This window comes from Channa argus, chromosome 4 (assembly GCF_033026475.1).
Source record: "Channa argus isolate prfri chromosome 4, Channa argus male v1.0, whole genome shotgun sequence".
NCBI classification, from domain to species: Eukaryota; Metazoa; Chordata; class Actinopteri; order Anabantiformes; family Channidae; genus Channa; species Channa argus.
In genome coordinates, this window is record NC_090200.1 from 12,397,948 (window position 1) to 12,417,008 (window position 19,061).

General features: G+C 38.3%; 1 protein-coding gene across 17 annotated transcripts in view; it reads right to left on the reverse strand.

The window, feature by feature from the left end:
- Positions 1 to 19,061, reverse strand: part of tjp1b (tight junction protein 1b) — a 55,479-nt gene that overhangs the window by 17,819 nt on the left and 18,599 nt on the right. For 9 of the 17 annotated variants that reach the window (XM_067500190.1, XM_067500200.1, XM_067500183.1 and 6 more), the window contains exons 3-5: positions 2,412 to 2,468; positions 355 to 479; positions 139 to 241 (exon numbers count right to left, since the gene is read on the reverse strand). In XM_067500190.1, coding sequence (XP_067356291.1) covers positions 139 to 241; positions 355 to 479; positions 2,412 to 2,468 — 285 coding nt within the window. Of the gene's footprint in view, positions 1 to 138; positions 242 to 354; positions 480 to 1,973; positions 2,065 to 2,411; positions 2,469 to 8,840; positions 8,862 to 11,628; positions 11,647 to 13,888; positions 13,909 to 14,249; positions 14,533 to 19,061 lie in introns of those variants that run through there. The other 8 variants (XM_067500192.1, XM_067500195.1, XM_067500193.1 and 5 more) reach the window with 8 other exon arrangements.

The window sequence follows — 19,061 nt, forward strand, 5'->3', positions numbered from 1 at the left end:
AGATCACCCACATTTCTCCTAAAAACAATGTCATGAAATGTCAAATGTTATAGATGCTAAGACATGAGACATCATAGTTTTTTCATCAACTATTCACAAAATACTAGTTTTCTAAAGGAATGGCATGCTGACACTCACAATTTTGGCAATTTTTCCACTTTTACGAAGCTGCTGGACAGCATATGCATGCTCCACATTGTCCATAGAGACTGCATTGACCATAACAACTCTGTCATTTTCCCTAGAGAGAGAGGGGACACAGAGAACACACATGCTGAAAAGGAGCAGGCAGGCTAATTTAATACTCATAACTTGCAATCTTATTGGGCTGCCCAAAATGTAACAAAATCATACTGCAACAGGCCTTCTGCTGGGCCTCCCTTCAGCACATCCGAGATGACAATGGAGGTCTCGCCGCTCTGAAAATGAGGGTTATCCCGACCCCCTGATATGGCAATTCCAAAGCCAAACCCTGGTGCCTGCACACAGACAAGCAAATACATTATGGCACTGATTTGACTGTTTTGATAACTGTGGCTCAGCTGACAGAAAGGGAAATTAATACTGGGGTCATAAAAAATTATGATATGACTTATGAATTAAGAATTTTTGAATCAATAACTGAATTTGTCTTCAGGTGTTGGCTTTTGTATTAAAAGTAAAAATAACTAAATAATTAAAAGTTGTAAGTGTACTTTTGTTGTTGTGAAAGCAGAAACATTACAGGTTTATAGTGAGGCATACATACGGATCAAAGGCCATGATAAAACCAGAAAAAGACAAAAAAACTAAACAAAACACGATTATCAAATGTGTACCTGCCACATAATATAAAATCCGTAGTCTTACTTTACACCTTATTTTTAATGAGCTAATTGATCCAAATACTGAAGCGACTTATTCAGAAATATTGCAGCATAATTTTGCAGCTTAAAACATTGACAAGACATCAATGACAGCAAGGGGCCTTTGAATAATGCATATTAAGATACGTACAAACTGTGACATTCTGAATTTTAACAGAAACTTTTGTGCCATTTGTGGATTTATTTGTAAATAGCAGACGGTCCCTTACTTGATGCACCAAAAGGTACAGAAATTCGTGTTTTGGATGGTTATTCATAGTGAAATAGCCTACTTTAAAGTACCTAGTAGTAGTCGCAAAATTTTCAGCTATCTGTTCAAAATCTTAATATCCCAGAGTTTATGAATTTTGTTTATGATCCTCTGGAGTTTTTAAGATTTGGTCATCAGTTCTCTGTTGAGACAAAATGCTAAGTTGTAAGTCTGTTACAATGTACTAATTTGTTTATTTGTGATATTTAAAATTATTTTATTGTAGTACAAGAAAATCAGTTCACTACTCAATAATGTTTACCATGGCACAGCTATACTGCTTGGGCAGTTAAATACAAAATAACCTACTGAAGCAAAAATTTCAGCCACCTTCTTTCAACTGTTGGTCTTTCCGAGGGAAGAGGTTTGAAAACTGTCTCTGTGTGTTTATCAATGCATCTTCAAGTTCCATTTTACCATAAAACCGCATTGATCAGCGCTAAATGTTCAGCAAAATGTAAAGCTTCTACATTAATATTTTCTATACTTTGTTAACAACACCGACTATTTGCCACATTCACAGAGTGAAAATTTAACTGGCAGCTGCAGGCTACTGCATGTCAGTAAAAGTTACTGAAGAACACAATGATTCTTCAGAAAGTTGATAACATTAATATAGCAAAACAGGATAGACACTTACTTCTACTACTACTATTGTCCATGCTACTGTCCACACTACATTAATAATGCTTCATTAAGTTATGGTGAAGTAGTACGGCATCAAATGAAAATTAAAATGACCTGGTTTCTAAATCAGCTCTATAATAAAATAAGATTTTTAAACTAATTTGTTGCGGGTGAAACACAAATCAATGTTTGGGAAAGAATGCAAACCATCACATTTATTTTTTACTTGCCCGATTAGGCAACTGCACGACACCTTCCACTTGCCTGATCATAGACTTTACTTGCCCCATGCAAGCGTTAATGTCGAGCTCTATTTAGAGTCTACAGAGATAGAGAGCATAGTAGTAACAACATTATCACCCATTTGCTCCGCTTATATAACATTTGCTAATAGATATATTTTCAAGGTTATTTGTGAACCAAATCTACTATAGTGGTCAAATATATTGTAGCAACTTCTGTTCTCACAAATGTAAGAATCCTGTATAAGTGTTTTTTTTTTTTTAAGCGTGTACATAGTGAGCTACAAGAAACTGTGCAGTGGAGGATGAAAAAGATATGGAGAAATAGGGTCAAAGGTATGAAGATGGTCAGACAGGGTGGTCAGTTATTAGAACCAGACTAAGGTGTCAACAGAGACAGATGTAGATCTGAGGGAGGTTGCCTACCCTGTGTAATGTCACTGTGTGCTGTTCCCAAATGACAGTCTCCTCCATTGCTGCACTCTGGAAGACAGAGAGGGTGGTTAACATAAAAGGTACAACAGATTTCAGATCCAAAAAGGCAAAACAAAGAATTATTTAAATGATAAATGTCAAAGTGTAAACTTGCAGTGTTTAAAGTGGCTTTCTCCAGAAATAGACCGACAGACACAGCATCTCTACCAACTGTGTCTAAAACTATGTAGATAGCTGAATTGAATCAAATCTTTACTGTCATCATTGTGACAACATACATACCAAAAGAGGTAATTCTCCTCTTACTGTTAATGCATAGGGGACACATGACCAACACAGCCAGAAAAAACAACCAAAAGAAAAATGGCAAACTGTTTAAATCGTTGCACTGTTTCAACGTTTATAGCAACAATTTAGTTTCATTACATCACGGAACAGGCAAAGAATAAGTACTTGTCTGTCCAGACAAACAAACCTCTGACTGCATTTAAAAGTCAGCTGCTGCTACCATCTGTCTGGTCTCTGATATAACAGGGTTTCTATTAAGTCAGTTTTCCGCATCAAATCAAGCCAGGCATTTAAAGTTACATGGTCTAACCCTAACTGAAACCAGAGGAAGTTGCATTTAGGAAATTACCCAGTTGAAGTGAGCATTCTGAAGGCATACTACATGTTTTGAAAGACAGTAGAATCTGACTAAAGCTAATTTCCATTCTATTCCCTTTACTCAGTTACACTAAGAGGAAAGCAGTCTTTGGCTTTATAGTAGGTACACAGTATAAGGTCCCATGTTTACAGCACACTGAATATGTGTGCTAGATACAATGAGGATACACTATTGGCAAATCTTTGAAGCTAATACAAACTGTCAATGTAACAACCAAAGAGGATAAATTAAAGGTAGACTCTTTCCTCACAGTTAGGTAAGCACTGTCCTCTGTGCCTCACAGCTCACTTATCTTCTCTCCTCTATATCGTTTCACCTCCATCACATTCTCACGACAAATTAGACATTTAATAACTGCATATAAAATACTACCTGGTCCATCCCTTCAGAGAAAAAGATAACTTGCATCTGAGTACCTAATGCAATTACCCTGATTTGTCACCTAAATCGATCCTAGGTCTCACCCATTAAGGGCACACACCTATCAAACATACTCTCCTGCTCTCCTGGTAATTTCTTTGACACCTCCAACACATACAGTACAATAAGGGCACCTAAGCAGGAAACTCAGTGTGGCACATTAAAACAGATGACAAATGAGGGAAAGGAGATTGAATCTAACATCAAAAGCAGCATCAGTTCCAGCACTTTAGACACTCAGCTAACATTACTGCCACAATGTTGGCAGCTAAAAACCTAAAACATCTAGTGAGTGTCAGTTTGCTTTACAGTGGTGGTAATATGCACCTAAATCAACATGACAGCTGCTAGTGGGATGGCTATCAAATTACAAAAGTGATAATGAGAACTAAATTTTGCAAGAGCTACAACACCCCCCACTCCCCTCTCTATATAAAATAAAAGTCCTACTTTTATTTTCTATTTTAGAACATCTCTAACAGAGGCAGTAAGCTGACTCCCGCAGTCTGGTTTATTGTCATCATCCTTATGTCTGTAGCGACCAGTCGGCCAACTGCCAAACATTAGCTAGTGTCTGGGAATACAGGCAGCTGAATAAATCGCCACAAGTGGCCCCAGACGTTCATGGCTTGGCAGCTACAGCCACAAACTCCTCAAGCGGCTTATGGTGGGACACACACACAAAGAGGGTGAAAAAACTTTGAACAAGGGAACTCCTCCTGGCCTTTTACATTGAACACCCTGCTCTAGAGAAAGGGGGGAAAAAAGACATCTGAATATTAACAAGACTGCTGAAAACAGAGGCACGAATTCTCTCCGCAAAAGTTTGCTCTTTGGGGAGGAGGATTTATGCTTGTCTCTTCTTCATCAGCGCTGTGGAAACGCTGACGCAAATAACTAACATTTTGTCTACATTTATAGTGTTTGCCACTGAACTGAAAAGATATTAAGGGTAATTGCTTCCAGTTGACATTCCTGCTTTCAGAAATTCTTCATAGACAAAAGGTTAGCACAACACATTCACACACACACATAATGTTCAGGGTCTGTGTTGCAGCAGTTGCAAGAAATTTGATTTTGTTGTCTAGAAATATGATTCCAGAATGCTTACTATGCCAGATCCAAGACAAACAAATCACTATAAAATTAATCAACTGTAAAATCCCAAATGAAGGTAAGAAGGAGGTTTGTAAAATGGAGCAAAAATTAAAGTATATTTGGAGGGAAGAAAACAAACAGACTTAGCAGGATCCTGTAGTGTATACACCTCCCTCCCTCTCCCACCCTCCCCTCTTCCTTATACTCACACACACCTTTCACTTTGAAGGCATGTAATTTTGCTTTCTCCTCCTGCAGAGCTTGTTGCTCTGGTAACAGAGCGGGAACAGAGTGGTGTTGTTCAAGTGGCCTGACATTTTCAGGACGGGTCTGAGGGTTCCTGTCAACTAAGTGTGGTTTAAAAGACACGGCTGAATTAATTTAGAAGCAAAGGTCTTTTTGATTTTAGATGAGCACTTTATCTGTAGCTATTGTACATTTACATCTAAACCCAACTAGAAAGGTGGGTTTGTAAAAAAAATAAACTTGTTAGTGTTTCTTCAGAAGACCTTGAAAGTGCAGTTCTGTATTCCCATTGCATTTTGTCTAGTATGTCACAACCAAACCAAAACAGCTTCTCATTCTGCACTGTTCCTATGACAGTTTGTTGTAAAGCCACATCAGCATGCAGTGACTGATGAGTTTTTGTATGGCCACAAAAAACTGGTGCGAACAGAAGCTTCATGCCACAAGCCAGAGCCAGGGCTGGCAGCCACTCCACAGCACAGACCCACCATGTCAGTAGGGTCATGCTTGGGGGATTACAACCAGGCAACTTGGGAGCCAGCACTACAACACAGATGGATCTCACAGCTGAGAGTGGAAGGAGGACAGAAAAGCTGTGGACTGTGAGTTAAAGGGCAACTTCACCAATTTTCAACTTGCTTTCTATGGCATTAGTTTAGGGTATAAATGTACATAATGCTTTCAAACTTCCCTCTGGCTTCCCCATTTTAAAATATGTCTCTGCTTCTAGCTGGAAAACTTCTCCAGATGACATCACTCGGAGGAGATTTACATCATTAGGAGTTCAGATAATATCATCTGGAGGAGCTCTGGAAAACCAGGTTGACTATGATTACAAACTTCACAGTATGAGCAACAAGATGACATAATCTGAACTGAAGGTTCCTCCACGTGATGTCATCTGGAGGAAATTCTCAACTAGAATTAGAGGGATATACAACTAGAGATGAAGAGGGATTTTTATATAGGGAAACTAGAGGAAAGGTTTATGGCATTCATTTGCATGTACTACCCAAGCTAGAACCAAAAGAAGCCAGTTCAATATCAGTAAAGACATCCTTTAATACATAAATGGTAAAAAGTTACCACAGTTGTCTAAACATTGTGTTCACTGTGGTTATTTCTCAGCAGAACCAACAATTAAAAGTAAACGCTCTAACAACAGTCTTTTAAGCTATTATTTTTATGTGCAAATTAATTTATAGCTACAACAGATGATTATTGACATTACTGAGTAGAAGCCATTAATCAATTAACAGACATTTAAACTGTTTAGATATTTTCATGCTGGTGTTTAAAGCACAATGATTAAAATTTGTTAGTTTCAGTTTGCGTTTTAGGCTGTTAATCAGACAAAACTACATCTTGAAGACAACATCTCAATGGAATTGTGATAGGCTGCAGACCAATTGATGAATAGAGAGTTAAAGTAATTATGTCACATCCGACCTAGGTGCCATTCCACTAGTATTAGAATCTCAATGTGATCCTCCCAGTAATTATCTTTTTCTTATTTGTGGGTGGCTGGGTGGGGGGGATTCATTGACATTTCCTTTTATATTTTAAGACAAATTACAAACCACTACAACACAAACTTCCATAAAACAAAACTACTAATGTGGCAGAGAGGATACATATGCTGCATTTAAGCCAGAGTGGCCGGATGAAAGAATAGTTATAGTTCCCGCAGAAATGACTCAGGAGCATTCATGGGGTAGTTCAAGATGACGGTATCTGTTATGTAGCTGTCACACTTTTGCTGCTACTGAAGTAGCACAGATTACTGTAGCTAACTAGTTTAGCTACCTACCTAGCTAATTTAGGGTATATTTGTACTAACTGTTGATTTCAGGGTTGTTAGTATACACACACAAGGAATTAGGTATAATCACACATGAACCCAACGTCAATCTGCAAGCACCCAGAGTGGATGGAAAATGGTGTTTTTCAACAGTCACTGCAAAACTAGACATTGGAAAAACAACATCAAAAAAACCTACTGCACTTAACACAATACACAAGTTTACACAACAAACAATTGAAAAGGGCTGCACCCCAAGGCTGGATTTTTGGTATAATCTATATTCAGAATCTCTAAAGGGTTTTCAAATAGGTTTTCCTAACTTCTGCAATGAAACATAGAAGTGCCGATTTCACTTCAGCTCTTTATTGCTTTCAATCAACAATTATTGATTGTTCTTGCTTTAAAAATGACAAAGATGAGACTGTCAACTACATCAATCTACTAATTATTTCAGTGTTATTACTATTCGAAGCAGGCACTTGTGACTAATAGTTATATTTATATATAACTCTGCCAGTGTTTGGGATTATACACCATGCCTCATATTTCTTCTTCACGCTCTAGACCCTGCATTTAGCCCTTGCTATGTAAAATAGTCTGCACCACAAATATTGCAATGTCTTTTTCTACTTGGAGGCTAAAAGAAAGTTTAACATACAATTATTAATCACAGTACTAACCAAACTTCGCCCATGAGGAGGAAAGCTAAGACTGTTTTATTTAGTATTTATTTAGTGCTTTGGAGAATTGTTAGTGTGCAAGCTCCCTAACTCTCTATTCAGCAGAAAACCAAAATAATTTTTCTTCGGAGAGGGAACCGAGGCAATATGGTGAGGTATTCAGTTCTCTGACTAAGAGAAAAGATTTTGTGCTGTAGTAGGGTTTAGGGGTGAAGCAAAACCTTATTCAATTCTGACTGCTCTGGGACCAGAGTAGCTAAAAATAGCTCTCATTAATTCTGCCGTTGTGATGCTGCAACAGAGTGGTTTAAGGGAGACTTGCTGCATGAAAAACTGGAGAACATTTAATAACCTCTTGCTTTATTAAGTGGCACAGATTGACTAAAACAAATGATGCAATACAGCAAAGAAAATACATTCTGTTCTGTCTAGTACACATTTGCTGGATTTGTTTGTAAGATCTGAGGGAAAACAAAGCAAGGTACATAATTTTCACAAACCCTTTACAGTGCCGGAGGAGAAAAAATGTGGCTATTGAGAAAACAACTGATACAAAGGATGTTTAATGTTGATGCTGTAAATATAAATATAATTTACAACTAAATGTAGTCAGTAATTTTGCTGGTGATAAAAAAAATAGACTTAATTAAATGTATGTAAACATGATGATTGCATTTCATTCTTTTTTTTTAAAATCAGATCAGATGCTACAAACCACAATTACCCACTCCTATTCTTAGTATCAGTTTGGACATGAGACAACACTTTCCTTATTTGGAAATCAAATTAGTTTCCACGGTCCAACAACAAGATGGGTTTTCACATAAAGAGCAATAAGCTCAATGAGTGAGGTGTCCTGCAGGAAAAGGAAAAGAAACATTTGTTCAAAATGTCTAAGTAACTAGAGTCTTCAAAGCATTAAATCAACCAGAAATGATGCTGACACAAAGACGTGAACAAAAGCATTAAACTGCATACAAACAAGTTTATTTTCAGAGCATTGTGGAAGTTGCACAGCGGCCAAAAACACAAAACAAGAGGATCAACTCCACTGTGGCTGCTGGCAGAGAAGCAGCAAACAAGTAGAATAAGATGATTGATCACATCAGAAATTGAGAACGATGGGCTGGGGAGTGCTGACAACTGCTAAAACTTCCCTGCCTTGGAGAACATATTCAAATGCTAATGAAGGCCCATGTCTCAGTACCAGTCAGGCTAGGGGGTCCCCTGAGAGATAAGTGACACTCTGCAAACACACAACATGAATAGACAGTGTACTGCAGATTTCTAATAAAGAAAGAGAAGGAGATGCAGCACTTCACGAATGATGAGGAGGTGAAGAGATGGAGCCTACAGTCTGACATGAAACAATAAGTAACCGTTACAGCCATAAAAGAGGTACACTTGCATCATTTAAAAGCACAATTAAAATCACACTTTCACCGCACCCCTTTATTTCTTTAGTATTCAGATAAAACTGGACGAACACAAGAGTGAGTACTTACATTCATTCATGCTGGTCACCACAGAAAGAACAAAGCACAACACAAAAGCATCTCCAACCTCCAGCTACTTCTCAGTAAATCCAGCAAGAGATTCCTATAGATGCACATCAGCAACCTCAGTGCATGACCGCACCAATCAGTGCTGGGAGGAACATGCCCCCACCTTCCTTTTCCTTTTTCTTTTTTTCAGCTCTGAAACAACAGAAATTACGACTACAGGTGAGGGGTTATGAAACACACCCCACAGCTACGCCCTAATGGTTCCTCTGTCTCGCAGGAGTCTGTGTCCTCCTCCAACATATTTCTTAAGAATTTATCTTTCCTTAAGCACTCACAGTAACAAAGCAAATCTCGTCTGGCTTGGCAGCAATCTGGGTAGGATCTGCAGTTCCGCTACAGCATGGGACTCCTCTGTACTAGCGAACATCCATCCGCAGTGTAAACTGCTGTATCGGACTTAACCCTCAAGCTGCCACAATGAACGAGAGTGGAATGATCAATTCTGTGTGTCATTATTACTTTCCTCCTCTCCAGGTGTGCTGCATTACATGCATAAATTATGCTCATTATGACAGAGACTTCCTGCAGACGATTAGCTGTGAGTTGGTTGTTCAATAATGATAAACAATGCATGAGCATTACACTTTTATATTGCAAGAGGAGACAATATAAACTAAATCACCATTGCATCTCATTTCTTCAACAAAAATAAAGTTGCTAAAGAAGCAGATAACACCAAATTTACCCAGCCAAATCTGAGAGGTGGAAGCAGAGAAAAGCTAAGAGGAACATGTGACTTATGTAACACACAAAAGAAAAGAAAGGGAAAAAAAAAAGAAAAACACGCTACACACTATAGCAACTTCTTGATTCACTTTGCAGGGAAGCTCAAACGTCAATCACCAGCCCATTGTTTGCAATTTCTAGGTTTCCTAATGGTTAATTAACAGCTTTGTGGAATTTAGGGAAAATTATCTTTACTTGAAAGCTCATTCAACAAAGTACAGGAATGCGTTTTATTACATAACTAAGAAAAGGTGGCATCCACTACCATGGCATTATTATGAAAATAACACACTAAATGGCAATTTCCAGCAGAAATGTGTACAACCCAGTTCCAACCCACAGAAGATGTCTTTCTTTGTTTAGTTAATTTCTAATAAATCAGCATTTAGAGGGCACTACACTACAAGATGGCAAGTCGAGGATGTTGTTAAAGCCAAGTCTATGTGTTTTCTTTACAGAAGAAAACTTACTGATCAAACGCAAATATGATTTCATTTTCATATTCCAACATCATGCACAGATATTCCTGTTATTTATGACAAGCTGTATTTTAACTGAGTACAACAGGAAATACACGGTAGAAAGAGACAGGCTTAGGGGTTCACTGGTCTTCACAATGCAACATTTGTTCGAGGTCACGTTGAAATAACAGGTGAGACCACAGCAACAGAAACCACTATACTTTAGCACATAAGAGAATAATGGGGCAACATTTAACTGTCCACTTCATCCAAGTGCATGACATGATGGAAAGGTTTGCTACATAAAGCTCAGAGTGCTTTAGTTTAACACTACACTATATAAACCAATAAACTATAAACCTTTTACCTCATACACGTTATCATCCCTTATAGCCTATAACACACTGCTCTGTCCTTATTAAACTACTATTATTTACGACAATGTTATTACAGATTATGCTTTATGTAAGGGCATTATTTGCATACTGTCTTTGCCCTGCTCTCTTTGAGCGTGTTACCAGCAGTGACCACTGACATAAGCACACTGTGCATCCATATTACTATTGTTACAAAGTTGTTTGTGAAAAACTGGACTTCACAGGATATCTAACCTACAATTGTATATGAGATCGAATTAAAGATCTAAAAGAGAAACCAAAAAAAAAATAAATAAATAAAAAAAAAAAAGTAAAATAAAACAGCCAGGTCTGCCAATTAGTGATACGGTGAAATCATAATCCATTAACTCAGACTTACCCATTTTCATAAATGTTTACCCACAATTCATTGGCATTATAGTACACGGAGGCCATGTGGGTCATGACGTCACACTCATCATTCAGGATAATGATTGAGTTTGACAAGCCTGACAGAGACCCAATCACTGATGGCGAAGTTAAATTTACATCCCTCATCCAAATATGGGCCAAATTTTGTTCTCTCCACTACCTTCTGCCTACAGGACTCAAATTCATTATTTTCATGTCAGCCAAAATAATCACTGAGCTTCTAATCCATAAATCTGAATACTTCTTTCACTTTTAAAATTGTATTTAATTTAAATCTACAAACAGCACAGGCATGATTATACCCTACATACTAAAGTCGTTTGTTAACTTCTCAGTTCAAACTTTCTTTTAAAAATATAGTTTAAAATTAATTCTACTGGTGTATCTACTACGCTCATAGGCCGTCTATGTGACCAGTGTAAAACACTGAACGGATGTCTCAATGATGGCAATGGCAACTTTAACCACCAAAGAGGCGTTTATGTTTTCAAATGAAAGAAACGAGCAAGCAAACCATATTTCGTGTGGGAACACATGAAGACTGTCTTCACATTAACACGGATTCTCCACACTATACTTAATACGTGTTAAGACAACTGTGTTAAGACATTATCATATTTTCTGTTACAAGAAGTCTAAATGCTAAGGCAGAGTAAACTAAATAAAATCTGATTTTGTTTTAAGTATTAGATGTCTACATATTTTCCACAAAGCAACACAGGGAAACATAAAATTCAAACTTTTTTTACTCACTCTTACAAATAGTGGCTCTGTGTAAGCGCAGTCTATTTTAAGAATCCACAGATGGAATGATCATAGCCAGAGCCTGAGTGTGTCCTTCCCAGATGTGCACTGGAATTTAGACATTTTCCAGACTTTGTCTTGGGTGGGCGTATGTGTGAACGCAAACACCCAAGTCTGTTGCTCCTGACATTACTCGGATTTTACCCAGTCAGCTCCTTAGTGTAAAGTCCAGATTTTCTCCAACCAAGCTCATTTATGAATAGAGGAGGTAATACTCTGGAGAATTCATCGTGAGTGAGTGGGCGTGTTGATGACGTCCATTTCCTCCAACTGCCGCGAAACCGGCCAAATACAAACACCCGAGGTTGAAGAACACATTCATTCATACGAACACAACAATGTCGAGCTAGACAGACAACAAAATTCATGACGGTATTCTGTCGGTAACTGGAAGTCGTCAAACAAGAAACAGCACGAGATTCTGTGGAATACAACCAGGTTAATAGAAAAACATTGTCATTTCCGCAGCTTTGTTTTTGCGTCATGACCTGCCCCCTGCTTGAAGTGCCCAAGCACCACCCCTTGCCCAGTAACACAGAATATTTCTTTAAGAGTGAGAATGCATCTCGCACTGATTATCTCCCGATGTTGGTTACATGTCTGAAAGTGAAACTCCGGACAATGTCAGGACCTGATCCTCCTGACATTCTCTAGAGTTCATGTCTGAAACAGGGTCTGGACACATGGTCCAGGATATCACCTCCTGAACTCAATCAGTCCTTTGGAAGTTATCAGTGCCCCACACAAAGCACACAAGAGGGCAGGAATGTGCTGATAAGCTGAGCCGCTGACCTGAACCCTGCCTCCTCTCAGTCAGTGATTGAAATGAGGACAATAAAGCCAATGAAAAACTGCTAACGATAAGGGATGCTTCTGCACTATACAAAAAAGGAGGTTCATACTGAAATGTGATTGATAATAAATAAAAGTTTCTCAATCCTGATAACTATATGCTCCTGACTGTCAAAAATTAGTCAATTTCTGTCACCTATATCAGTAGATGAAAATGTCACAATGATGCTAGTTAAGCAAAATAATCCAGAGACGTAGTACAAACCAGACACAGTGTAAACTCATCAAATCAATTTCCTTTTTAATTCTAGTGGAACCTTAGGCTATGGATAAAATTAATTGTACGTTCAGAGTCTCCCATTATTTTTGATAATGTTCTCCAGCATAGTCACACCCTTATTCATTTCACAGAACTAACAGGGGCCTCTCTCTCTTTCATCAGAAATAAAGTAAGTCAAATATTTGTTTTTTTTACATATTACCCTTTATGCAAGCCTAAGTTAAAAAAAAAACAAGTACTATTTCAGAAATGGAAGTAATGATGGCTCATTAGTAAGTTGCTATGTACAGTAGATATGATATAACCAGTAACTGCTTGAAGCCATTATTCCAGCCTGTTTTTAAAAATATGTATAGTAGGACTGCAAAGCTTTGTTCACATTTAACTTAATTAAGCAAAATATCAGATACACAGCGATGACTGCTGTGTGCAATTTGATTTACAGTTTTTAAACACACCCAAGTACATAACACAATCAAGATCTGTGATATTACAGCACACATGAAATGATAGTAGTTGCCTTTAAAAATCAAAGCCTGTTATCAAAACAATGAATACTTAATACCATCCATAAAATGTACTTTACATCTTACAATTTTTGTATATTGTAATTCTGTATACCACCAGATAAATGAGAATGGCCAGTGTCTCTTGTCCAAACAGGACGTCATCCATGTAGTGGCTGGAGGTGTCAGTAATTTAAAGCCAATGTAAGCTGACAACACAATAACTATATTCAAAACGATGCTGCCCATCGTTATCAATATTCAACAGGTGACGACGGGTGCCTTTAGTTAAGGTTAGCAGCAGAATATTGATTGTTTTGAAAATGCAAATGCTGAGATGTGTTAGCTTAGACGAGCTAATCCAAACACCGAGCGTTAACTAGCCCACAGCGAAGCCCCCTAACATGACAGCGCTAGATTGTGACAGATGGTTAAACTGCTTCGATCCTGGGACGCGCGAACAGGTCTTCCAGAGTCACCAAATTAAAAAGTCAGCTAACGTTAGCCAACTGCTACCTAGCTTCAACAAGGAACCGCTTTGGTTACGCTAACGGACCATCAAAACAAGGTGAGCTACCGCATGACCTTCCGTTTCATTTGGAAATCCGAAGTCATTTTTCTTGCGACTCACCTCCCGGTATCCCTCTCTCCTTTCCCACTGCAGCCTGACACTTAATAAATTTGTGTGCCCCCCCCCCCCTCCATTCACTATTGGTCAAGTCAACCCCTAGCTGGCCGACATTTTGTTCCAGCAGGCTAGCTCATCCTAGCTAACGTTACCTGGACGCTCCGCGCACTTGACGTGGGAACTGCACGTCCGTCCGATGACAGCTCGACCTCAAGGCATTTTGTGACTTAACGTTACCGCTTATGCAAACTCCACCAAAAAAATATTGCAATTACAAACTACAAGATAGCATGTTAAGCAATTAGCCATTTACATAGCATAGCGAGTGGATGCAGTTCGCTAGCGGAGAGGTAGCTAAAGTTACCTCTGCTTGCACCGTTATCGCTGGTCTGTACCCGGAGGGGGACTCACATCCAGCCAGCTCCTGCGGCTACACCGAAAAAATGCCCTCCCAATAAACGTATTCACGGATAAATCAAAAAAATCCATTCACCTTCGGAAAAGCAATTTTTCCTTACGGCGTGCTTTTGGAAATCTTACAGATCAGGGATGAGAGAGGTCTTCCTGGTGTGGCTTCAGAGCAGCAGCTGCCGCCGCACTGCAATGGCAGGCAGTGGATGAAGCCTTCCTTCTCTTCCCCCCCCCCTCACTCTTCGGCTGCCTTTACCGCCGCGGTGACAGTGACAGGTTCGCCTGGAAGAAACCATTCTACTTTGTCCGGGGGTTGAGGGCAGGGATGCAGACGCCGTCCACAGCGGCCACAAGGGCAGCAGCAGCAGCTATCCAGCATCCTGAAGCGCCATTCCATCGTGCTCGTCGAGTAGGGTGAGGAAAAACACCGATGAAGCTGTTATCTCATATATATATATATATATATATATATATATATATATATATATATATATATATATATATATATATATATATATATATATATATATATATATGGAGGAATGGACGCTACTGGCAGCAACATGTCATGTATTTCAAAATGTATGGAATAATAAGATCATATCATCAACATTATCATATCATCTATATCATCAACAGTTGACTGTAGTTTAACTGCCATTAGTCCATAGTAAATGTTTCTGACTATTTCACATACATGTAGTACATACACCCCCTGAGCATAAAATCCTACTGTCTTTATACATGTTAGATTATTTGTTAAGCTACCCACTCAACATTTAGGCTCCCATAAAGAGCATACATGTACACCGTATGCTCTTTGGCTCTCTGACTTGCTTGTGCAAAATAGCCATGTGGGTTCAACTACTGTGTTTCTGACCTTCTTTGTTTATGTCTGTTGTAGTCAAGGTGTATTTCCTGACATACACAAATGTTAGAAGGCTGTTATCTACACTCACTGGCCACTTTATTAGGTAATACTATACAATCTAATGCAATACAATACAGCAGCTCTGCCATGAATTCTACTTTTACAGTGTATCATTTAATAATTGTTCACTTTTTAAGATGAAACTGTCAGAATGGTGATCATTCTAGTCTCTGTTTATTATTGAGGTCATAGTTGGTAGTGGAGGTGGTTTTATTGATTTGGCACCCTCATTCATTTTAAATAGGGTGGCCAAACTACCTCTTCTTATAATGGACTTCTCTAAAACTCCACTACCCACTATGACCTCAATAATAAACACAGATCAGAACCTTTCAGTTTCAACTTGAAAACTGAGAAAGTATAACATTGTAAAACTAGTGTTCATTTCATTCATTACATTGTACAGGTGTACCTAATAAAGTGAGTATATATTGTGTAGTTAATTATAAGAAAATTGGTAGATCTGCGTGGTTTTTGATTAAGTATTCATGACAGGAATCATGTCTATATTACTTATACTGCACATACGAAATAGTTGTCCTTAGTGTATTTACCAAACATTGAATCTATTTTGTAGTTTCTACAAAACAGTAGGCAGTGGTCACATGGTTACTATATCTGCTTTGCATAGGCTGACAAAAAATAACTTCCTTTTCCAAGTAATACGATTTCCCTATTGCACCAGAGGCACAGTCAATTTCTACAGGTAGACTGCACTATGTCTAACAAACCACTGAGCATAAAAAGCCTTGGGAGCTCTGCCACTACTGCATGTGATGTAAAAAGTTACATTTAATCTTAAGATGATCCTGCCTAAATGGATGGATACATTGGGAATGAAAGACAGATTAACAGCTACATTTTTCTTTCTTCCTAAAGAGAGGAGTGTTTAAAATTGTTCTTTATAATATCGTTTTATTATATAGTTATGTATTTACATTTATCAAATAAATGATTATGTAAATATATAACTCATTTAATCCAAGTACTGAGCAGTAATTGCTTTTTCAAATTCAATCCAAGACACTTCCTTTCTGTAAAATGCCTTTGGATCACATTTGCAAATCATGCCATATACCTATTATGTAAACATTTACCAGCAGGATTCTAACCCGTTAGTAATACCCATACCCTAACAATTTTACATCCAGATGCATATGCCAATGTAAAAAGACAAGAACTTTCTAATGTTGAACTTGAACATTCTAGTGGCGTAGGGCTTATTTAGTTTTGCCTGATTGAATGAGAAAAAAATAATGGTTTGATGGATGCCTGTCTATACTGTGCACAATCATGAAAATTTTCTGCGAAACATACTTTGCAAAATGAAGGTAAGAGGCCTCCTAATTTACGCAATAGTACACAATATGCAGAAATCTATTGAGATAATATAAGATAAGATAAACCTTTATTCGCCACCACAGAGGGGAAATTTATAGCAGCAGAAAATTCTTTTAAATGTACAGCAAGAATGTCTGTACATCACTATTAACTACAGTAAACATAAAGTCTTTATAGGCAAAGCTGAGCTAGGCAACTAAAGTAGTAATGACCTGCTGCATAAAGCCATTTAAAATGCACAGGATAGAACTAAAATCCACCTCACAGTCACGATGCTCAATACGCCTTTCCCATGGGGTAAATAGACTTAATCAATATACAGTAGAATGTAAATTGTGCACTGCACCAAAACCCCATCCTAAGACTCTATTATGTGCACTTAGGTTTTTTGTGCTGCCTTTTTCAAAAGTACCAATTTCTCTGCAGCACCTTCTGTTGTGCGTTTTATCACTTTGAGATTGTGTGGCCGTTCTAGCAACCGCTAACTCTGGCACTAATGAGCCCAGGAGAAGATAGGGGCTGAACATAATCCTGGAGGAACACAGAGGTCCTGCAATTTTGCTGACGTAAGGAGACTTGCCGCAGATTCCATTGGAGGATCATAAGGAGAAGGGGGGCAGGGGCATCTTGAATGGAAGAATGAGAGTTGGTCAAGGTCATGAGAATTAAATAAACAAGGGCAATGATATATATCCTGTGGAAAAACTAAATGTGATGAACAGAAGAATATGTTATAAGGTAAACTCCACAAGAAACCGTCAATGTATCTATACGCTGCACCTACAGAGGCAAACCTGTGACGTGCTGGAAACATGTCAGGGTAATTGTTATCATTACTCATCATCATACATTACAGTACCAAAACTGGCTAAATTATCAAGCAGAACAATATAGCAAAACCTTCAGGACATCCATGAATGTAAACTTTTTCTGCATCTGCATCTGTGATTAAATTGGCCTTAATGTGAGCTCATGCTGCCTAACGTGTCTCTGTTAAAGTCCTTGAAATACCCTCTGTCAGTGCTACGACAGCGTTTGCATCACTGGCTCCAACAGCACAGAGGGAGTTTCACATGCCGTGCAACAGAATTATGCAGCCCCCTTTTTCCTATCAGCACATTTAGCCACACAGACAAGATCCAAACTTGAGTTTGACTGCAGGAATAAGTCACATGAGTGGAAAACAAATTAGAAATTCACAGCAGGTTGGCTTTCAGAGTGCACTGCTTCTGATTGTGAATGAGTCACCTTTAAGCTGTACAGGTCAGAAAACAGCTTACTAAGCAAAAGTTGGCATGGCTATCTATGATATTTAATGCCTGCAGCTATCAAATCACATGACAGACTGGCACTGCTGAGGAAAATAAATGCATTTGTTCAACAGTTTAAAGAAATGATTATGTGTCTGCCAAACTACAAGATGATACTCAAACCTGTGTGCTTCTTATCTTGTTATTCAGTCTTTGGTTTTACAAATTGAAGTACATCAATATGATCCCATAATGCCAAGGCTCACTACTGAGCAGAGGCTTGTATTTCTGTGATTTTTGTGTTTTTGTCTCTGTCCGTATCACTGAGCTCTAGCATTGCACAAAGGTTTCATAATGCCGCACAATTAAGTGGTGCAGTACATACAGACCCGGATAGAGAGACAGCAGTTCACAATATCACAAGCCTGAGTTATCTTGTAATGTCAGCAGAAAACAAAAAATCTCAAAAGCTGCTTTATAAAAGAGCGAAGGGTGACCTCAGTGAAGCAAAGATGAGGATGTGCAGCAGTAAAATGTAGCTGACACACACGGGAGTCAGAGTTTGGCTGCAGCTTCCTGATCTCTGTCCAGCTTATTAGTGGCTGATTTTACAGTTTGTGATTGTACCACCTGCCCCACAAATGAAGAATTGTCTAATTGTTTAACTAGAGTATAACATTTACATTTTGCATTAGAATGTGGATATTTATTGTAATGATAATCATGCAGCAGGAGTCTTGGAGTTTTTTTCTAGTTTGCTTCCTTGTAGTTCATATTATAGTAATAATACAGTATGTAATACAGTATGTTTAATCATTTTTGTATTACACTGGCTGCTGTGGAAGTGCTGCAGTGAAAATAATTAAATCAGTATAAATTATGAAATTCAAATCCGTTTCCATCAGTCTATTTTTTATGACAAAAAACATGACATTGCCCTCTTTAAAAAGAACAGACGAACACCCTCAGACTATTGGAACACAACATATGATTGAAAAAGCACAAATCTGGGTGAAGATCAAAAAAAAAATATCAGAACCCACGTACAGGGAGGAAATGAATATTTTTTCAAGATTCCCAAAATGAACCAACTGTATAATCTCCATCTCATTTTTCACACCAACAGCTAAGGGCTCAGACATATCAGGTGACATGAAATGACCTCACATCCCCGGCTTGTGCATCATGTGATACCAGGCCACAAACATCCAAATCCGCTCTGGATCAGAATACAGTATCATGA